This window comes from Gallinula chloropus, assembly GCF_964237585.1.
Source record: "Gallinula chloropus genome assembly, chromosome: 18".
NCBI lineage: Eukaryota > Metazoa > Chordata > Aves > Gruiformes > Rallidae > Gallinula > Gallinula chloropus.
The window spans coordinates 4,576,356-4,600,039 of NC_140103.1; the positions used below are offsets into that span (position 1 = coordinate 4,576,356).

The 23,684-nt window shown below is 40.3% G+C and overlaps 1 protein-coding gene across 1 annotated transcript in view; it reads right to left on the reverse strand.

Annotated features, from left to right (window-relative positions):
- Nucleotides 1-446: 446 nt before the first annotated feature.
- MED27 (mediator complex subunit 27) overlaps nucleotides 447-23,684 on the reverse strand; it is a gene marked incomplete at its 5' end in the record, with an annotated part of 91,401 nt that continues 68,163 nt past the window's right edge. The window contains 4 exons of the mRNA XM_084272554.1: nucleotides 447-904; nucleotides 3,456-3,533; nucleotides 11,586-11,627; nucleotides 17,871-17,978. Coding sequence (XP_084128680.1) covers nucleotides 770-904; nucleotides 3,456-3,533; nucleotides 11,586-11,627; nucleotides 17,871-17,978 — 363 coding nt within the window. The 3' untranslated portion in view covers nucleotides 447-769. The remainder of the gene's footprint in view (nucleotides 905-3,455; nucleotides 3,534-11,585; nucleotides 11,628-17,870; nucleotides 17,979-23,684) is intronic.

A 23,684-nucleotide genomic window follows, 5' to 3' on the forward strand; every position in this document is an offset into this window, starting at 1 on the left:
GAAGCTGTGCTTTAGAGCTGAATTATTTTACTACTTTCAGTCCTAAACCATGAGGAACAATACACACTGTCACTGCTCATCACACGTTTTCTAACCACTTAATACATGCAGATTTTGTTAACATTTTTCATTACAATTTTAGTAAAGAGAAACATCTGTTTCCCCCCCGCCTTAGAAAGTACATTGCATCTTCCAAGCTGCCACATGCCTTTGAAATTCCACGTTTAATCAATGCCATCATCTCTTCCAGAAAAAGATCAGCACACAGATAAGCAGCCTTGCAGCAACCACCACCCCCCATCGTATCAGCATGCATGGTTAAATGTTTCCAGTCCTTCTACAGAAGAGAGCTGCACTGAAGCATCCACACCAAACCCCAGGATTTTGCTGATCAAATAAAGAAACAAACAGCACAAATTCCAGAATAGAAAATTTATTTCAAGCTTATAAAAGTCTTCAACATTGCAAGTTCTGCACAACACAAACTGTACAGGGGTGTTTTCCTTAGGTTTAGAATAATGATTATTATTACTGCTGGATCTCCTCAGACATACCATCTGAGCTCAGAAGGATGAAGTGATCACACACTGCTGCTTACCATCTTCTCCAAAAGACACCAGCCTCACACAGGCTGTGCAGACCGATGCAGAGTCAAATATATTAGTGCAAACTCACTACTTGGTACAGGAGGAAGGGTTCAGCTAGAGAACCACCCATTAGAGCATCAGCTGCCTTCAGAGCCAGACTGATTGTTCGCTGGGCTGGGCCACTACTGCCTGCAGGTGTCATGAAAAGCTTCAAGTGTTCGGAAATCCCTCCACGTGGGTGGCAGGCCATCCTGCAGAAACTTTCCGCAGCGCTGGCACGGAGCCTGGAACAGCTTTATGTAACTTCTTAACCAGGTCTAAAAGGAAAAGGGAGAGAAATTAAGAAAACTGGATAGGGATGTTCCCCTTTGTCATCATTCTTGTCAAGCAGTGGTAGCAAGGACAGCGAATGTACTCTGGCGAGGCCCCAGTGAGGTGTACAGTGGTTTCATAAACAGAAACATGCTGAAGATTACAAGGTCACCGTGCAGCTCAATTCCCACTTTATTAATCATCTTTCACTTTTTTAGTCTCTTAAGGAAATTTGTTAATGGAAATTCATCTGCTCTGAGCAGGAGGTATTCGCAGCTAGAGAGTCGTGATGGAAGGCAAGGACTGTAACGCTCCTTGTATTCTTTACTGGAATATAATTGTTCTTGATGGGTACCTTCTTCAACCCAATATTGGTTTGTCTCTTCCTATGATCATCTATCACACCCCTGCTGCAATCATACTGCAATGGCCTGAACTGAAGATGTAAGGACTCTCACAGCAAGCTAACAAACTTCCTCCCTAATGCGATTTTAAGATCAATACTCATTGGTCATAAAAATATCGTACCGTTTTAAACCTGATTACTCTGATAAATATGTGTCTATAAAAGGCTAGTGCTGAACACCACAGAGTAAGTTCAGGTGTTCTTAGGTAAAGTTCCTGCCTCTGAAGTGGATTGTTCCCGTCGTCACACGCAGCGATGAGCATTACATAACCCAATTCCCAACTCAAGGAGATAGACAACCAAAAAACCACCTATACCAGCAGATTTATACCGTGAAGGATGCACATGAATCTTGTCATCTAAAGTCCTATTGAATTACATCGATAAGAGAAAATTGTTCTCTGAAGAAGAGGTCAGCTGAGTTTATTGAAACAAATCCTTCCATCTTCATCAGAGCCTTCTCTATAGCAACAGAACTTCTGGCCGTCAATAACTCTCCTCCAAAAGAACTAGATCTTCTCTGGGTTTAGCAGTAAATACGGGGACAAGGGCAACAGAACACTACAAGTAAATTGCTGTTATTTACTTCAGCTTGGATGGGCTTTGCTTGCACTACAGAGAAATCGAATTTTCTGAGCCATAATACAAAAATAGGTAAATGAAGTTAAATTGTGCACTTGAGACATCTGTTGAGAGAGAAAAAAAAAGCAGCCCCACATGTGCTCTTCATTCCCAACAGAAAATTAGGGCTTCACCACATCCTGTCATGAGGATTGCACAGCTGAGATGTGGAAGGAACAACATATTGACACTTCTGGTGTACATCTGGTTTTGCTTTGTTAAAAGTTTTAGTAGTGTTTTATCCCATCAATCAGGCAGGTCTGTGGCTTAAACAAACGTGCCACCCATTCTAGTAAACATTAGCTCCCTGAAACATGTTGAAACATGGATTTGACCAGTAAGAGTTACTTTTACCTTTCCAAACCTGTTATTTTAGGATGCACTCCAAGAAGAGAGACCTTTAGAAATCTCTCACCATAGTGACCTTTTTATTTAATAAACAAGCCAGCACAGCAGGTGAGGGCATCTGACTGATGGGAAATTACACCATAGAAATTAAAGCTATACAAGACCCAATGCTACTGTACACACCTAGAGACTGTGAATGGCAAAATCAGATGTTTGTTTTTAAAGTCACAGTTCCATCGCTCCAGGTGAAGGGGTAACGTCATGGAAGTTAAGTGAAGGACAAAGTCTGAAGAGCAGAGAAAACTCTCCTAAAAGCCTCCTTTGGGAAGCTCCAGCAGAGAGAACAGCAGGAGTCTCCACTGTCAAAATTTATCTTGCTAGAAAGAATTCTGAATCATAAACCCTTGGTTCTCACTCTCTGATTAGCAGGACTGCTGATATACCAATTTATATCACAAATAAAATTCTAGACAGAAGCAGAATTAAAGATGACAAACTTAAATCTGCATATCAAGGTAGAGCAGTATTTGATTAATTTTATTCAGTAAGACAACAGTGGAATACTTCAGTAAGCATCCCCTCAATTCCCAACTCCACTTGCTGCTGTGCTGGGCAAGTAGGTGCAGTTTTTTTGGAACAAAGTTGGGGCTGAAAGCGGATACAGAAAAATGGACTCTCTCTGATCATGTTCCTCCCTCTCAACACTCTCTAAACTCCCATGGCTTCTCATACTGGGCAGGCTGACAAGCAGCAAGCTGCCTCAGCTGGAACACACCACCTGGGAGCTTCCTCATACCAGGGAACTTCAGTGGAGCAGAAGTTCCTTGCAAAGTATGAGCGGTGTGAAAGGCCTGGACCACAGCAAAGATTCTGGTTGAGAGAGTTTTCCTTACTGTCTTTAGAGATAACCCAGAGTAGTTTTGCAAATAGGAATCATCAAATTGAGATCTGCAACAGAAAAACTGTATACAGCTCCATCTTCCCACACCAATTACCCCAGGACAACGAGAACAAGCTCTTCATCCTCGTCCAGGTATGAGCTACGAAGCATTTCAGTCATTCCCTACAGTCTACCTTGTTTGGGTAGGGGAAATGAAAACTGCATCAGAGCTGCCTTAATGTCAATCCCTGTGAGCATGCTGAAGTCTATCTAGAAAAACATATTTTTCCAATACACTTACCATGAAAGATCTGACTACCACATCTGGCATCTGAGGCAGCTGGTAGTGCAGGAGAGCAGTGGTCGCATGATCCGTCACCTGTGCAGATGAAAGGAGAGCACGTGCTTACTTATCCTGTATCCCAGGCCAAACAGAGTTAATCTGCAGGAAAACAGTATAAATTCCATAGGGAAGTAGCAAACCAAGGATTGAATGTCTGTGAAGACATTCTCCAAGTAAGTTTGGGTAGTTTTTGACAGCCAGCTTCCATTGCCTCTGCCAACTTCATACAAGAATCAGCTGAAAGGCTCATGTAGTAACATCAAGTAAAATCACTCACACCTCTGGAAGTTCATAAACATGATAAAAGATAATAGTGTTGGTAAGAGAACCAAATCTGGAAGCTAACATGAGTCCAGTAATGAGGAAGGTGTCCAGCTCCATGCTACACAGAACAATACTAAAGTGTTTCACTTCTCACTCTGAACTACCAACCCAGCTCTAAGAAGGAAAAAAAACCCCATATAAAAGTATCCACAGCAATTAATCTGCCTAATTTTCAAATGTCTACAGCATGAACATAGACTCTGTGCTTCAGTGACTGAAATCCCACGTATTGTGTGACATCAGAAACAAGCCAAGTCACTCCACAGATCATGTCAGAGGAAAGCAGTTTGGTTTCCTCTTCAAACACTCCTATTTTTCCTTTGGTGAATATTTTAGAGAATATATTCCCTCAATCTATGATGCTTTGCTCAGCAAGAGAGAAAACATTGACAATAATGTTGCTAAACTAAATAATTCTGAAAGATTAATTAATAAGAACAGAAGTTAAGAGTTAAAAAACCCCACCAAACCCCAAAGCTTTGGTTTTGGTTTATTTTAGTGACAAGAAAACTAACCCCAAAAAACAACCCCCTGTCCACCCCCGCCTTTCAGGTTGTTTACGTTGAACAAACAGGAATCGAGCTCTCAGTTTCATTTCCTCTGAAACCAGGAATCAATTAATATGATTATGGTTTATAAATACTTGCATTAGTAAAAGATTTCTGATAGAAAGCTTTTTCATTTCCCAGACAGAGCCATAACAATATCTTACATCTGGGAATTACAGCTAGACAGAGCCCATATAAAAATGTATATTTATAACAACAGGAATAATTAAAGGGAAACAAAATAATCAGGAAAACCCACCTTTGCTTTGATAGATTTTGTTTTTAATTCACTCTCATTTTTAAAGGATTCTGGACAGTTTCTGACACACTTCTCTAGCAGTACTCAGACTGTCCTTTCTAAGCCATTAGCACAGGAACAGCTTGCTGCTTCTCAGAACTTCTAAGCTTAATGCAGAAATTCTTGGCAAAATTCTTTGGGCTGGACTATTAAAGCACTCCAGACAACACAGCCACGAGATCTCTTTCACATCTTGCTGTAAAGCTATTAATGGTCCTCATCAAGAATATCAAAGCTTCCAACAAATTACGTGATTGTCTAGTTAGTGCTTAAATTGTATTTTCTAGTTTCAACATGGAGGAGTGATGCTCTTCTCAGGGCTTGTCTATAGACTATAGTAAATTCTGAGTAAGATAAAGTGTGAACTGAAATTACAATTGCTATTCCCAGCTAACTCCACTTGTTCCTAATTTGTGTTTAGTCTAATTCGGCAATGTGAATTGTGCTGAAGCACTCAAACTTTCACTGGAGAAAGAGGCTTGAAGCTATTCAGGGAGGTGAATCTGATGTATCCCTAAATAAATCCATGCATAGACAGGCTCTAATTCACACCACACAAGCCTCCTCCGCGGAACACCGCATCAAATCAGTCTGTCCTACACTGAATCCAGCTTTAAGTTACACTACAATCTTAGAAACAGATCCTGTTCCCCACCACTCGTGCCCAGCTAGCTCCAAAAGCAGATCCATTCAGCGTCAGTAAGGACGTGCAGTTCTCACATTTGGAAGGGAAGAATTTGGGGAAGATGCTCAATTCTGGTGAGTTCACAAAAACCTTGGCCTGCCTAAGCCATTTATACATGTTACTGTATTAAAAAAGAAATAAACAAGAAATAACATCATTAATAGTGCATTAGGAACACAACGTAACTCACGTCAGTAATTTCTTTCAAACACAACTCACGTAGCCTTCAGAAATGACTGTAATCCAAGCCCAACTAGCTATCTGAATTTCTTTTTCTTTTAAGATGGTGCTTTTATAGGATAGTACCAGACATGTCAAAGAATAGAAAGTTCTGAAGATATTTATGAGCAGCCGCTCTCCTTCTGCTGTATTTCTACTTCTAACAAACTGGATTTTATTTTTCTCCTGAACAACAAAGTTGTTTTCTCTTGGCGCTGAAGAAAATAGCTGGGGAAAAAATTAAATAAATAAAAAGCTGCTATTAACAAATTTAAATTGACTGGCCACACTGGCAAAGTTGCACATATGCTGTTCCTATTGTAATGTAAAGCTAATGAGAATCCACAGGGAGATAAAAGCCATCGCAGCATCGCTAGAACACTAATAATGTTTTCTGAACAAAAAGAAGGCGATTTCTACCATAAGCAAGTGCTGATAAAGTGCTTTCTAGAAAAGATCAAAGTGGGTGTCAAATCGGAGGAGGAAGAGTAGGGGAATGACACCCCCCCCCCCCCAACGTTAAACAGAGAAGAGCTGGGCAAATGAGAAGCTGGCCAGTGCATGGGAGTAAAGGAAGAATTAACACCCCTCCCCAAGGTAACAGAGATGATGAGGGAAAGCACAAACTGGCCATGATTAAAAAAGAGAGAAGAAAAGAAGGAAAAGAAAAAGAAGGAGGGGGAATCAATACCCAGCTTTACTAATGGCAATAGGATTTCACACCAAAGCACAGCAAAACACCCTGCATCTGCGCCAGCTTACTTCAGGGACACACTTTTTCTTCCAGCCAACTTGGAATCACAACCTAATTTATTCTGGGTGTAGGATGACATTTTGTACATTTCAGGGCTTTATTTTATTAACTTCACTTTTATTGCTCTACCTTACCTGCTGCTATTGAAGTTATTGGTCCCTTTCTAATTTCTCTACCTCTTTTTATATGGGAACATATTCAGAAGAGCACACATTGATTGGGATAGCTGTTGCTCTGGACCTTCAAATAGATTTTCAAGTGATCTTGCAGAAAAGCTCAATACTTCACAATTCATATGTTGAAAAGCACTTGGAATTTTTATCCGAAATGAAGGAAAAAAAAAAAAAGCAAGAGAAAGCAATCTCCTGAAGCACAATTTTGCTAAATAAAAATAGCTATTGTTTAAGCAAGCACTTTGAGACAGACTGAAAGAGATTTCAGTTGCACCGAGAGAAAAAATTCTGGCAAAGAGACTAAACTTGAACAAGAAAACTTCTCTTCTTGTTAAACAGTTAATTTTATCACCTGAGACTTTTTTTTCCCCCTTTTTGTTTCCAAATTCAAGTTGACTATAACCATGTACTACTAAAATGCATCCCTGCTCCCTTGTCTAGGGCACTGTATACATCAGGAATACAAAAGATACTGCATCACATCTCAGCTCATGAGACCAACAATCAGTGAGTCCAAAGCAAAATCCCTGTTACTTGTCTCACCCAAGCCAACACCAGTCACTTGTACAGCATTTCTTTCCCCACTTGATAGCAGTGCTCTGCTGAAATGTGCTTTCCAAAGGTGACACATCCAAACCTGGCATTACTGGGCCTTGATGACACTTGTTAGTCACACAGCTTTCCCAAAGCTGAAAATTAATTTGGAAAAAGGGAAAAAAAAGAAGACACACTACAATTCCCAGGTTGAGAAAGCTGAACTGGTGGAATAAGAGTAAAAGCAAAGACCTATGGCATAGCTTTGCTCCACCACAGACTAGGTATGTTCTGTAGATGTATATGCTATAGATGGCAGAAAAACTAAAACAAAACCCCAAGCATCACTGAAGTAGAGAAGCTCTCTCTCTCTCTCTCCTGGTACCTCACCTCACTGCCAGTAAACATGCTCTGTAAGTAGGTGCAAAACTTCCTTTAGGAGTCAGAACTTCCTTTGCTGCTTAGTTATAGGTTTATTCCCTCAAGTACAGCACTGACACTCTGTCTAATATAAAGGGATTCTCTAAATCCCCTGAAAATTTTTAATTTTTTTTTTAAACCCTGCTAAGGTTCATGGCCTTAACAGTAGCCTGTAGCAATCAGCTCTGAAGGATGATCACAGCACTAAAAGGAGGGGGGCAGGGGGGAAGGAAGTTATTTTATTAGTGTTTAGACCCTTTATAGTGTGGAAAACTGCACGAGTGCCTCTGTTCATTTCCAAGGATTCCCATCATTCAATCTTCTCTCCAGGACCACGTTTGAGTGTCTCTGGAGGGAACCTGGTACACAGAGCTCAGTGCCCAAGAGGCACTGGAAAGGATGATAGATGGTGGCTCTTCAGACAGGCACTGATGAACTCCACACAAATCCTTTCCACACCCTTCCCTGCTCCCAATTCAATACAGCACGACCAGACTTTTGTGAAGTGAGGGATTTATCACTTGGTTTTAGATTCACAGAGCCTTTAAAGCTTTTATTTCGCTTGTTCTGCTTATTTGGACTGGGTCATGGAGATTTTATTTTGCCTAAGCAGGTCTTTGAACAGAGCCAGGAACTGATGATGCACAGGAGCGATCACGCAGGTGACCCTGGAAGAGTCCATCTCCTCTCCTTGAACAGACATCAATAGCCCACTATGTGTCTCATGCATGCATTCATCCAGCATGTGATTTTATTCTGAGATTATTGACAAGAATACATCTTCATACATTACAATACTTATGTGTCCTTGTAGTGGTGAAAATTGTGCTCCTGAGTTCCATCACTCTGGGATCACACAGCTCACAAGCAGCTGGATAGGCACAAACAGCCTCTCATGGGTTAAGACGTGTGTGGGAAGAAGCATGTCAAAGCCAAAACAAACCCATGTTGTGGTGTGTTAAAACTGAAAGAGCATTTAAGTGAAAATAAGAATGGGACTCCAAGATCAGAATGAAATACATGGGTTTAAAGCCTGTGCATCTGACTTCAACAGCCAAAGTGATCTTACTACAGAGCAAAACCAGTTATGCTGCTCTTAACTGAGCAGCTTGATAAATGAAACAGTTAATGCTTGACACCATCTCCCATTTAGATCCCCTCACAGCAGTTCTATTATTCTAGATTTTTCATCTTTTTGAATGCAAAGCTATGAGTATAGCACCATTCTCCATACTACATATTGTTTTAATCCTCTGTACAATGACCTGGAACAATGCACTCTCCCCACCAAGATTTAAGCCCCCAAACACTTCCTTATCACCCATGTTGTTCCTCCCCTTGCACTAGTGGATCACGAGATGCAGGGTGTTAAAATAAGGAGGTTTTAAGATCAAAACAGTTGCTGCTCCTGTGGAGTTTAAATGTCAGACCAACGTGGAAGCCTGAAAAACCTTTTCTTTGCTCCTTGTGCTTCTGCCCTTTCAGCTCTCCCCCTCTTATTTCCCAGCTCCTTTCTCTGAATCTAACCCTGCTGGTGGATTCAATGCCTATAAAGCTTATTCACCCCAGGACCAGATTCAAGGAGTCTCCAGGGAACTTCGAAAATGACTGTACACTTTAACAGTAATGGGCCCTCTGGGAGCCGTCCCCCATCAAATTATACACACTCTGGTATCCTGACTAATAAGAAGGAGAGAGAAAAGGCTTGCTGACACAGCCAACGTTTGCAAACAAAGAGTCAGGACAAATTTAGCTTCGTTTGACAGGGTTGGATTGAAGATCAGAGGTCTCTGGTCCTTAACCTAGAAAGTCATGCTGCAACACTGTGAGAATTTGACAGGCCTGCAGCTACCACTGGCAGGTATCTTGTGAGCTCCAGATGTTGTTATATTATCATTGAAGACAGAGTTGGAGAACTTGTCCCAGCTTTTAAAGAGAGACGGCCCTGCCCTTCAGAGGGATGATTGATTTTAGAGCATTAAAGGCAGTGGAGCTACCCAGCCTCCTCAGTGAGAGCAGCTACTCAGCTGTATTTTTGCTCCTCAGCACAGCTCTTCCACATCGTGTTGCCGGTGGCTGCCACAGGAAACATGTTTCAGGAACATTCAGATATGCTCTGACACATTTACTGATGATTTTTTAATGGCACGAAAACATTTGTTCTGAAGATCCCACAGCACAGATTCTACACTAGTAACAGAGCAGCAGAGTTTCTCTAACACTATGTTAGCTATTTCCTTCCTTTTGCTGCTGCTAAATCACAATTCCTGGGTATTATAAATGGATATAAGTGCAGCTTTGGAGAATAAAGAAAAACCAAACCAAGCACAGCATCACAGAGAGAAAACTTACTATGGCACACCACAGCTTTTTCTATCACCTGTTTGAAAACTTGACTTAGGGCCCAGTTGAACTATCAGTTCAATATCATCACCTTGCATTTTTATCACATTTTTCATGGAAGAATCCAAAAGTCCCACTCAACTGATTCAGCAATAGCTCCTGGGAAGTCAGCAGCAGCACCCCAGCCTAAGGGATGTGGAAAACTGATCCAAAGAGAAGTTGCCCAAGGTAACAGTGACAGGGATTTTTTTTGGTGGAGTTTTTTTTTTTTTTTTTTTTAATGTTAATGCACTTGGTATTATTTGCAGAGAGAGAACTGGAGAACAGGAGCTTAATATTCATGTTGCATCACATTAATTTAGAGAATTAGGATAAGAATAAAGATTCTTATGTATCCTACTGCAGGCAGCAGTAAGAGGGGCATTGCATGTTCTCCCACTGACCTCCACTTGTGGTCCAAAAGCCATCACTTGGACCTTAGGAGAAATTTACACATCTATGGTTCCTGAGTCCATAACTTGGACTTCTAACAAAACTGTACATTTACTCTAATCTGTTAATTGCATGTAGACAAAGTTCTACAATCAAAACCTTATGATTTATTATAATTTAGCACAAATAGTGGCAACATAACTTAACCCTTCCAAGTTATTCTAAACCAAAACACAGGGAAACTGAGATGGTGCACCTAATTTTACAGAACCTTAACTTTACTCCATTGCATAAATTACTTAAAAGCATACTGATAAACAAGTTACTGAGATATACACTGGTTTACTTCCTGCTGTATTACCCCAGTTGACACTGAATATTTTTGAAGAGCAAGAAAAAAAGAAAGAATATTTAATCCACTAATCTCTGGGGTAAGGAATCAACCACAGCAAAATTTTGCTTTAATGCTAGGCAGAGAGGGAAAGCAACCAACCTCCCCAAAAGCTGTCCTTTGATCTCTAGCAGGTTAATATCAAAGGTCAAACGTCTTCCCTTCTGACTGCATCTGAAATCTTGGAAGAGAGATGCACAAGTACAGCCAATATGCCATACTTTTGACCCCTGCTTTCATGCCCTTTCGAGTCCCTGACCCCCATTTGTTACACAAACTACAAAAGCAGATGAAAGGAAGCCAGTGCACTAGCTGGAGACACAAGCTCCTTGAACTGTGTCTTGAAGGCAAGGAAACCAGAATTAGAACCTGGATCAATCTGAACGTACAGCCTTCTGACAAGAGGCCTTCAAAGACAAATCTTCTCTTGCCTGCCTAGAAAATAGCAAGATACAGATCTTTCCAAAATACACTTTAACCTTCTTAGTAGTTTTATACTTATTGCTCCCATGTTGTTCTCATAGGTCTTCCCTTACTTTCTGGTATAGCATTCATTCCAGTAAGTCACTACTCATTTTAGAAACTGCAGGAGAGGAGGGACAACTAAAACTAATGTAACCACAAAAAAAAAAATCAAATCTAAATGAACCTGAAACAGTCCTTCCTCCCCCAAAAGATTTAAACTAAAAAATGGACTCTTAAAATTTCATGAGGAATCTGCTCCAATTTCCTATTCCAAACCACAGACTGAAACTGTGCTAGGAAACAAATCCAAATTAAGTAGCAGCAGAAGTGATCTCCTTTTCAACTCACAGTTCTCCATTATTTCAGACTATTGTTTGCTATCTGCAGGTTGTGATGACAAGAGAATAAAGTCTCAATTCTTTTACATAAGGGCCTAAATCCTTACAATAAACTCTGTTATCTCCTACACGCTTTATGTAGAGAGAAATTATGTGAGACTTACCTTTTGAAAAACTTGATAGTTGGATTTAGACCATATGTCAAGCTACATTAGGGGGAAAGAAAAAAAAATAAGAGAGTTAAATATTACCACATGTGATTATGGAGGAAAAGAAACTAAGCAGCTGTTCAAATGAAGAGAGCAGGCAAACAGACCCTATGGAGACGTATTTCTCAATTCACTGTTTTGACCCATTTTGCCTTTACCTGTTACAATCCAAGAAAGGGAATTGATGATATAAGTGTTCTTTCATATTACAATGAAGAATGAACATAGTTCATCAGTTTCAATCCAAAAGAATTATATATAAAAACCTGTTGAATTAATGTGTTCTCTTTAAACCCAGCAAAATCTTCATTTGTTTGGGGTTGTGGCTGATCTATGCAAATACTCATCAGCTTCTGACTGTTTCTAAAATGAGGGCATTTTTACTAAGTTTATGCTTGTCTTGTGTCTGAATAAGTGATTCAGTTACAAACGACACAAAGAACGTTTAGCTGAATTAAGCCAAAGCACCATTCTACTGGGGCTAAATAAACCATCCCTTAGGAAACTGCATTTACATTCACAGACAAAAATCCCACAAAAAGATTTGAGGTTGTAGCTGACTGTACATGACTTAAACGCCTGCTCAGCTACAGACAAAGTAAAAGAACAAAATTGAAATTGGCTTTATTAACCCCAGAAAGCAGAAAGCAAGGCTGCCCATGTTTAACAACACGTTAAACAATTTCAACTGACATGCTGATGGGCTTTCAGGCCAGCCCAGTGGAGTATCTTGTACTCTGTCAGGGAAAAGCAGCGAGGAAAACTAAGAGGAAATTCCTTCAATCCCAAACTTGCAAATCACTTTCTTCTACACATCCCACTCTACTCAAAAATTCCAAATGCACAAAGCTTGTCACAAGAAAGGTGTTTGCCAGGGCATTAACCTCAGGAATCTTACTATAGACAAGAGAAAGTATTTTTGAGTGAATTTATGAAGCAAGGATAGCTCCTCTAGTGCTTGATGATATGGTCAGACATGCTTTCCCACAGTGGGTGTTCATACTATGAAGTACAACTGATTATTTTCATTCTGTCTTATTGTAGTGCCCATAAGTTTAAGCTGATTCTACAAGCCTTCTAAAAGGCACAAAAATTAAGAGTCAGAAATGAAGGAAGCCACACGACGCGAGTAAAACACACTGGAGGGTGATGAAGAAGAGGGGGAAGGATGCTGAACCCAAGAAATTAATTCTCATTGCTAAAAAAGTTCAAAATGTTACAAGTTCCTATTCTTTTAGGAGTAACACTGTCAAGTGGCCCACCTGAAATACTGGTACAGATGTGACTCTCTGAGTCACTGGTCTGGACTGGAGGTGATGTTAGAGACTTTAAAAAAATCCCACCAGAACAGATGTTTCATGGCTTACTAGTGCTGACCTTGCCGTGAGACAAAAGGCAGCTGATGTCTTGGTGCCTTTTCCAGGTTAGATGAAGACAGAAGTACCCTGAGGCATGTACCTACCAACCTTTTAACATTTACTGGTTCTTAGGGTGGGATCAAGAACCTGTGTGAATGCCAACGCTGCTCATACTCAGGAGTCCAGAAGTTCAGCCTGAACTTGGACCTGAGCTTGAATTATAGTGTAATAATAGACCTGGGCTTGTTGGGAAGGAAGCATTGCATTTCCATGTTTGAAAAGTCTATACAATGAATGCTATTTACAAAAAATAAAGTGTTTTCAGGTAATTTAAGGCTTTCTTTGACTCCAGACTGAGTTGCTGTAATTGGAATGTATGTATGGTTTTGCTAATCTCTAGTGATCAAACCAAGTATGTGATCCTCAAAAAAAAAAGGCCACTTCAGATGCTGCATTAAGATGAGTCCAACAGGTTCTGAATGTTCATTAGTTGGCATGAAGATTGAAAAGCTGAAAGAGTAACGAACGTCTGTCTGACAGACATGATGCTATCCAAGTTAAAGAGGGGGAAAAAAAGCAAAAGCCCCCCCCTTCCACCGCCAACCACACACATACATCCTAAATGACTGCTCACCTTTCCTCCCCAAACTGAGGATTAAGGCAGAGGCGGATTAAAGAATGCATCGTTATAGGTCTATTATTCTTTAACTTTTCACTTTCAATCAAGACACACATTTGTAACTAAAAAAACTGCTGAAAGCACAATTTCAGGGCATCCTCTGCATGTGAATTAAACTGGGGCTTTTTTTTTTTCCCAGCGCCCCGCTCTCCCCACACACCCCCAGCAGAAGGAACAAGAGGCCATTTTCTGAAGGTCGTCTGAACGATTTCAAAGGCGATAACAAATCAGAATGTTCCCTGCATCTAATATCAAACAGGTCCGGTGCCAACACTTATTAGAGAAATCAGATTCAACCCCCCCTTCACCCAAACACACACACATCCAGCTTTGAAGTGGAAAGAATGCAGGGATCAGAAATTACCCGAGAGACAGCTCTGCCTGTCTTTGAAGCTTTCCTTTGATACTACTATTTCTTTTCCTCTCTTACACTATGAGGCTAAAAGCTGCCTTTTCTTATTGATATGGGGTAATTAATGAAGCCATAGCATTAACATAACCCAAGTTCCTTAACGTGATAATTCAACAGAGACACCCCTGTTTCTTTAGTTAAGTCTAACGGATGCGAAAATAGGCATTTGGCTAGGCAGTGCTGTTAAGTACCCACTCTAAATAAGCCCTGTCAGGGTGGTTCTTGGTCTCTGCAGCCAAAAGAAAAGAAAAGCAGGGTATTACGATGCCAAAAATCCCAATACATTTATATTTTTATTGGCAGACTAGGGCTACAAATGCTGACAATAAGCCTGCCCTGCAAGCGTGAGCTGCATAGCATCATTTATTCAGGAATCAGGACAACACCACAGTAATTAATTACTATCCACTGTTAACTTCCAGTGCACAATGAGTACGTCAAAGTCTGAAATTAAGGGTGGCACAGTGCCATCCCTAAAACCATGGGGCCAATTAAAATGCATCAGTGTGTGGTGGACGCAACGGGTTTGTAGGGTAAGCAAGAGAGACTGCAGAGCGCTCAGCGTACAGAAGCCACGACATGACAGAGGCTGCCAGATCTCACCTATTGTTTTTGAGAAGTGTCACCAAAAATGTCTAAGTTATGCAGCTGGCAACTTGGCAAAGACATATTCTGCAGGGTTTGTGAATAATTCACGAGAGAAGTACACGAAGCACTTAAGAAATGCAATGATTCCTTGTCTGTATAAGCAAAGCTTGAAAATAAAGCCCCAGAATGTAGTGTCTTATTTTACTGATGGCAAGCAGAAAGACTTCTTTTTTTTTTCACCTTAATTTTGAAAGTATTTAGATCTGTAAGAGACTATTCAATTTAACTAGACTTTAGTAGAGCAGAAACCATGTGAAGCTTTCATGTACATACCTGTCAACCTACACAGCGCAACGTACAAGCACACAGCAAGCTAAAGCAACCTGGATATTGCAATGTCAGCTTTCCTCTGCAACTCCTAGTTTGCCACCATGCACAGCTCCACAACTATGAGAAACACCCAGATTCAAGTTTTTTTTCTAGACTTGCTTGACTAATGGATTAGAAGACTATTGATGCCTCTACTGCTTGCACTCATCTCTTCCCTTTTTCTTCTCAGTAACACAAGATTTGTTAAAACAGTTGTATTGTCAGAGTTAAATGATGACTCCCCCTGATTCACGAGCAGATCGTTGGCCTCCTCTGTGCACAGTCCATTTTTCACTTCTGCCTGTGTGAACATTCAAGCCTCACCATGGCCAGATGATGGCCAGTTCTTATTTTATTGAATCTTGTACTTCGTTGCCTCAAACCTTGCTCTCCTTGGAGAAAGCCCCCACTGAATTTCACTTTGTTTACTTAAAGGACCTTCTGACTGGTGCAGTTAGGAGGTTGACTCAAAAGACCCTTCTTCAACTATTTAAGAAGCAGAATGTCTTACCCAGTGTCCTTTCCTCACCATGGCTTACAGAAGACAGGACCTTCACATCTGCCATACTGTATGATACCACCTGGGTAATCTCACCACTGCTGTTTACAAATATTCAGTGCTTCCTAGGATGGCATAAGCAGCCCCCCAAATCAGCAGTCACAGTGTAAACTGCTCACAGGAAACATGACCACCTCTTACTGTGATCCTGAAGGTTCTCCACAGTTTTGTTATCTAATACAGAAGATACTTGCTGATCTTCTCTGTTTTCATACTCTTCTGTGGATGAATGTTAGTGCATTTTTCCTCTTATCAGGCTAGAAACTGAGAAGTCAGAATAGTTATGGTGAAACCTCACTGGAGTACTTTCCCAACAGCATCTGTTGTGACAGAGAGGGAATTGGAATGGACTATGTTTGCAATCGACTGTAATCGCTCATTCCCAGCAGGCACAATAAGTAAAGCGAATCATTGCAAGAGCACAATCTTATTCTTATTCTCCAATTACCAGTGTAGTTAATTAGTGAAAAAGAGGGAGCTCACTGTTTGTCAATATGTGCTCCAGTTGGCAAAACTAGCAAGCTACGCATTTATTCAATCTTCCAAGCCAAATTTACTCATGATTTAAGTGGCTGCAACTCCGATTCTACTTAAGTCAAACGAAATGTTCCTATTTATACCTAAACCACAGACCTTTAGGTTTGCAAAAGCCCCAGGATGGCCCAAGGGAACAGCAAACTGCCACGTAAATGTCGCAGGTTCACGCAGCCTCAGGGGAGCAGTCAGTAGCCCGGCTTTGGACACAGAAAGCTAAATCTGTGGGAAACAGACTGCCCTGCAGACTGGCTTAAAGCAAGAAAATAAGCCAGGTGTTAGTACTGATGCTCTGGAGAAGCAAAATTGCTCCCCACTGACAGCAGACAAAGGTTAGTGCCCCGTGCCCAAAGACGGCCTTGGTGAGTCCTGCTCCTCCTCCTCGCAGCAGACAATGACAGAGAAGTGGTATGTGGCTCTCAGGAGAGTTAACCTTGAGCTAAACAGAAGCCCAATGCCAGATGCCAAGTATCACAAAGTAACTCTTTCACTAAGCTTTTCAGCACACATAGCATTATTATATTTCAAGGGAGCTTCAAAGGAAACCGGATTCATCAGAGAAAATGAGCACACCCAAATGAAGTGTGACACAGGAATCCATCAAGTACTGTCAGTGCTCTTTAGGCAGACTATCATTTCACTTCCGAGCAGAACTTGGGGTGAAGAGGGGCTGGTGCTAGAAGTCTGTATTTATATGCTAATAAACAGGGAGTATGGTGCAGCTGCTTCTGCAGCAAAGTGGTATTTAAGCCTGCATATTTGAATAATGCAAATCAAAACCAGGCAGTTTTTCTTTTACTACTTCTTAGGCCAACCCCCCACCCTTGGAGTGAGAAACTCTCACCTGGGAAATACAGCTGTACTATTCCCTTCAGCACATCAGCTCCTGGCCTTTTCTAGGGAATGGAGGTTCAGACTGAGAGCTGTGAACCCTGGGTCAGTACACAACGTGCTGTGTGTGCTACAACACAGTTATCACTTTTGAAAGGAAAAAGAAGTCTCACCTCATTATAACATGGCCTATGGGTGCCAAGTACTCATCTTGATATAATGAACTTTTTATTTTAATAGACTTCATAATCAGAAAAAAAAGCCCCAGAGAGAAAATGTGAGGTATTTAGTAGTGTTACTGGCAACAAAGAGTCCTGGTGGATGTAAGAGAGACCACTCCACCCTGAAAAGAGATACAAGCTGAGCTGAAGGCCGTCAGGTCCCATTAACATCTCCTGATGCACTAAAGAGAGCCATATGGAGTGTGTGGAGTCAGATGAAATTTGAGGGTTCAAGCAGGGTGAATTGCTCATAAAGCAAATCACTTGTGGAAACAGGTAACACTTGCTTTAATAGCTGCTGTTCAAGATGTGCTATTATTGACAAGCAAATTATTGAGGACCACCTACCAACGACTTGCACAGTTGTGTTTATCAAATTGAGAACAAAACCAGCCCAAGATTTCCCAATGGCTCTCAGAACAGAGAAATCTGAACCTTGGGCTACCGATGTGCTGGTACACCGAAAAGCCCTGTTTTCTCAGTAGACACTATTAATGAGGCAACTTGGGTCTAAGGTGATAAATTAGAAATTCAACCAAGGGCTTCAGAGCTTAGAAAGAAGTCAGACATTTGGGTATGAAAAATCCAAGCCAAGCATGATAAATACTTCTGATGGGATTCCTGCTCTCTGTCATACAAATACCAGGTAAAAAATAAAACTGAATGTTGCTGGATGTAGGATAACCTACCTTGCCATCTTCAGTATAGACATTCTCATTGTATCCTTTCACTATTGTCCGGTCAATGAAAAGGCTCCGCATCACCACGATCACTTTTAACACTTTCCCTAAGGTAACCTGTAAAGAACAAGAGAAGGACAAAAAGCAGCTGAAGGAGAGTTGATGTTGCCTGAATTCACAAGACCATCAAGTTTTAACAGCTTAAGTTGATGCAATTTCAGTTTTCAATATTTTATAGACAGACCAAAATAAAAGATCTAAAACCACTGTGTGTGTTATGAGAAAGAGATAGACTATAAAGTACAGAACAAACAAATACTCATTTGCAACTGAAAATGTATGAATTCACAGAATTCCCTGGTGTAGACATGACACTGCCAAGCAACTCTCTCAATTTTATTAACACCACAGCTCAATAACTTGTCAAAAACAATGAGCAAATGTGATTATTTTTGATGTATTTGATATTCTCCAATGTAAGTCCACTTAGAAAAAAAATAATTTGAAAGAAGAATTGGACTCTTCCAATGCTAGCTTTTAAAAACATGCCATGAGTTTAACAGAAAACATTTTAGGCCTGATAAAAATGTAAAATTATTTAAAAGGAAGCTGCAGTTAAGAAGTAAATACGTTACATTTTCAAAGATTTAATTTTCTTCTGAGAAAGCACTACAGTGTAAAGAATGAAACCAGTATCATGGAAAATATATAGGGACAGTCAGAGTATAACAACAGAAAGAAGCCTAAATTATGTTATTGACAAAAATGCAATAATGAAGGCATTTTAATCTAAAAATCAATTTACATTTCAAAGATGAACTTGCACTTCAATATTGTTACGATGTGCATCTGACAATAATTCTGTCTTTCTGTTCTGTTACACAGAGGTTATTATGGAGTTTTTCCTCATGCACAAAAGCATAAAACTGAGATAAAGATGAAGCAATTAGTTCATTTTATATTTCTCAGGCAGCAGAGGCTCATTTTCCATTGCCTGTGTTCCAACATTTTGTCCAGTATAGATTAATACGCTCTAGAAAAATTGTGGTTTTACTGCTAACCTCAGCAGACAAGCCCAGTCCCAGAGAAATCAGTCAATACTCATCTTTAGTGATTTGCTGCACGTTTTTCCTTCTTAACTCCTGCTAATGACTCCTACCTATCACCTTGTTTCAACACACATACCCTCAACCTGCTGCTGACATCCTAAGAGACTAACAGGCAAACCAGCTCTGAAGTGCCAAGATGCTTTTCCCCCAAAAGAGGACAGGAAATCAGGAAGTGTTGGTAGGAATGGAGTGGCAATACAGGACACTTAACTGAATTACTCTGAGTTACAAAGGCTGAAAACAATTGATGATGATGGTATGATACAGGGAGAAAGCAACCCTAGGAGAGAAGACTCCTAGAGAGAAGAACAAGTTGACAGGGAACTAGATGGGAAAAAGGAGTCAATGATGAAGCTCAAAACTGCTAGGTATAATTTTGCAAGAACATGAAGAGAAAAGGCAGGGCAGAGGAATGGGTAAATTTTAGAAGAAAATCTTACTGGCTGAGGTAACTTGTATCATGGCCTGAGTTATGCACACACCATGAACAGCTTTTTCTGGTTCCTATCTTCTTACAACAGGTTGAGATTTGTGAGCACTTACAGAACCATGTAGTGTTCCCAGGCAACCATGCAGTGGTATCATGTACAGTAAATTGACATCTAAATGTAGTAGCTCATTGGGACACTCCATAGTAAGACCAAGGTGACTTGCACGTAAAGTAAACTGGCAGAGTTATTTCAGCACTTAGCACTGTAACAACTAAGGTAAATACAAATTCATGACCCAGAGGTATGCTGACCTGTAATGCTGATCATCCACCCGAGTCAGAGATGAAGAAAGAGTTGCTTTGAAAAAAGCTGTCAGCTCATTTAGAGTTAACAGGTTTTCATTTATTTTTCTATCTTGGTAAGGCTGCCACTTCACTAGAGCACAGGTCTGAGAGACCTGACTCTCATCATTCTACACTAGGCATCAACAATACAGAGTAAAATTAAAAGGAGGAAAAGAATTTTTGAAACAAAAATATATCTTCAAACAAACAGCCAGAGCTAGCTTTATGTATAATATTTTCTATCTCCATTGACTTTGCACACTGTACTGGATGCTCACTTTCCCCTTCCCCTACGTTCCGCATTCATATCTCATATTGCTGCCAGGTGGCAAAAAAATTGGATGAAGTTGATCTGAAGCCTGTGTGGGATGTTCCTGAAAATCCTCAGAGTGAACAGTGGAATATAACAAGCTGAAAAATCCCATGTTTGGCACTCCAGCTTGCTTGAACACACTGCTGGCCTCAAGCCTCCCCACAAGATTTACCTGCAAAACTGTTTTCAAAATGCTTCTGCATTAGCTCATTGTCCTTTGCCCAGGTTATTTGTCTTCATACCCTTCCACTGATTCACTCCACACTTTCAGAATCCATTGCAGCTACCTAGACCCCAGCTATCATCCATCATGCAATACTGAAAGGTCAAGTTCTGCAGAGTGGTCCAGGACAGCAGCCTCCATCCCCCACTTTCTTGAATTGCAACCAAGCAGGGTTACACTGTCTCCCACGTGTGTAAGAAGCTCTGTCAACCCACCCTCAGATGGGTAACCCAAGACTGTGAGGTCCCTGAGGGGCACTACTGTTGAAATCTCAACTTACACAATGGTTTGTGCAAGGGGATCCTCTCCAGGAATAGGGCACCCAGATGCAGTAATACAAGAGGATAACAGCATACATTTCAACTTTGGCCAGCTTGTCTGACTTAGTTCTTACAGTGCTTGGATATCAAAATAGAGAACTCCTATTCTGAGTACTGTTCTGACATCCTGTGGATGTTACACTGGCTGGAAGAGAGATCAGGACTGTATCCTTAGTTAAGTGTGAGAGAGGCAGAAATTTTGTAAAACGAAACATAGCTCAGACAAATTATAGTTCATCATTTTAACTGTACTGAAAGAATGAGGCTAGTAGTACAAAGAATGAACAACAGCCTGTCACTAGACTGGAGGATGCTGTTAGATTTGGAAGTCAAAAGTATGCTCCACAGCTATTTTCAGGGTAAAGCACAGTCTGTATTGTACACAATAAATGGGATACCCTTTATTTTTTTCCTCTATTAATCAAGACTTGTAGCTGTTTTCAGGACTTAATGTTTTTGTTCAACCTCAATTGTATTTTAAAAAATCACGTTTTCCAGCAAACCATTTTCTTTCAATGTCTGCTCAACTCAGCTAACTGGAGTCCATGCTCAAAAAAGATCTATGTCTGGAATATAATTTACACCCATAGTCATACAACTGTGTCCCTACAGATCACCTGAAAGAGGGTAATAAAAAACTAATGGCTCTGCTAAAAAAGTAATTTGATAGGTCTGCTCTGAGATCCAGGAATGAAGGTCTCTCCTCCTGGAGGTTAAGACTCACCCAGATTGTCCCTATTTAATGGGCACTGAAATGCCCCTGCATTTCCACATATGCCAACAGAAAGAAGCTTCATTACACAGAAAAGATACCTTTCAATTGTGACAAAAAGGCAACAATTTCCATTCTAAGCCAAGTTTTCCTATTAAATTTCAACTTCTTCTGTCGATATCCTGTTAAGACAGCACTTGGCTTTTTAATATTTTGCCTGAAGGATATATGCCAACTCGTCCTTGATGTAGAAAATTTTAATTCAAATCAATACATGTACAAGGTCACTTTAAAATTCAATTAATATGAATGAAAAAATATGCCCCACAGTTCTGTGAGCTGAAAATGGAACAGTTGCGAGTTAAATACTTCTGTAGCTTCTGTTTTGGTCTGTGTAATAACAATGTACTTCTAGCTTCCTTTTAACTAAAGTATACTAAATTCAGGCAGTTAAGTTATTCATAAATCCCCTGCTTCCTAAAATGGAAAGCTCCAGGAGAAGGTAGGACAGGCAGCTGATTGAAATCTGCAATATTATGCAGCTTTTCTGACAAAGATATATAAAATAAAAATCTTCTTGAAATATCCCAGTTTTAAAAATATTTTGTCTATCACCAAGATAATTCTCCAAGAGCATATGACAGACTCTGTATGCCAAGAAAGGGGGAGGGGGAAACAGAATAATCAGTGGCTTCAATAATTTCTTGTAGAACTGCTAAAAAAGTTCCCATTTAACATCACTTATGACTGGAGAAGAAATAAGTACCTCTCCAAACAAGTCAGAAATGGGGTCAAAAATATAGTTAATGAAATGAAAAGGATCAACATTAATTTACCAAGCCAGAATTCTGCCTGGAGGAAATATCTTTAAATTCTTTACCCCCCCCCCCTTTCATTTTGCCTCCTCACTGAAACTGATACCAAGCGAAAAGCCCTTTTATAAACAGTTTAAAATAAATGCATTAAACAAATGTTCTTTCTTAAAATGTATTTAAAAGGCTGATATTAAGAAAACTGTATGCTGACAACACCAAGCTCCAACACTTTGCAAAAATATTCCCAGAGCTCCAGATTTCCTCACAGCAACCCAGGGAATTTGCTGCTGGTTTCAGCTGCAGATGCTCTGCAATGCAGAGCTAAAAGAAAGAAAACATTCTTTTCAGTTAACATGGGTACCTCTCTACTTGCATTAAAAGAGGCACAAGTTTGTATGTGTTTTTTATTCTCTTTAGGAAACAATAAGGCAACACCAAACCAGAGATGTACCCAAGCTGCATGTATTTCCAGCAAAAGGCCAGACACCTGCTCCTTGCCATATAGCCAGCCATAAGCTTGTCCTCCCACTCATGTATCTATCTTACTAAGCAGTACAATGCCTGGAAATCATACATATACACACTGAAAAACAAGGTTTTGTATTAAAAATAAAGGAAAACAACCCGCCCTGACTTTCAAGTAGTTATTCTTCCTCCCATGTCTCATCTGCTGCTGGTATGAATGCAGCGCTTTCCCTCACATGCTCATTATTCTTTAATGATGCCTATTTGTAAATAGCAAGATAAGATGCAATTAAGCCATTAGATTCTAAATAAACAAACATACTAATTAGGTTCTTTACAAGGATTTCTCTTTTTATGTAAGAGCTGGAATTTACCTTTCATTAATCTAACCTAATTGCAATAGTGCATGATAAAGAGTCAACATAAATGAAGGACTTTAAATGATTTTGCCATGATCCTCTCCCTCAGTTACATGGCACATTCTCTCTCAGTAAGGTGAACAAACTGGCTCAGGATACTGGTCAAAGGTTATAGAACAGATTTTACCAGTGGACAGTCACACTTTGGGAAAGGTCACCCCATTCCAGCAGTGATTCTGATAATGAAATGGATTCTGTCTCTTCTTCCATTCTAAATAATGGCACACCAGGAATTTTACAGGGATGAAAAAGATGTTTGATCTTGCAGAATGTCAGTCTACGGGGATATCAACACAGACTTTTGAGCCCTTGGGACTGGACAGCAACCCTGGGGCACAGGAACCCTGTGGAGGGGCCAAAGCTGAGGTCTTCCTCTATTTCTTCTACTCACCCATCCTCACCCATCAGAAGACCCTTCCTCACCTTCCTTGTTCTTTAATTAGAGAATAATTTACAGTTTACTCACCACCCTCTGGTAACATACTCTGACGATTCAAGACATTCTTCCTCCATATACATGACCTCAAATGCCAGCTCAAGGCTCTTAAGAGCCAAACTCTAAAACCACCACAATCCCAACAGTCCCACTATGAGCTAACAAGTGAATCCCTGAGACACAGCTCACACAAGACATCCTTAAACATCCCAGTACCTCCATCAAACTGCAAAACA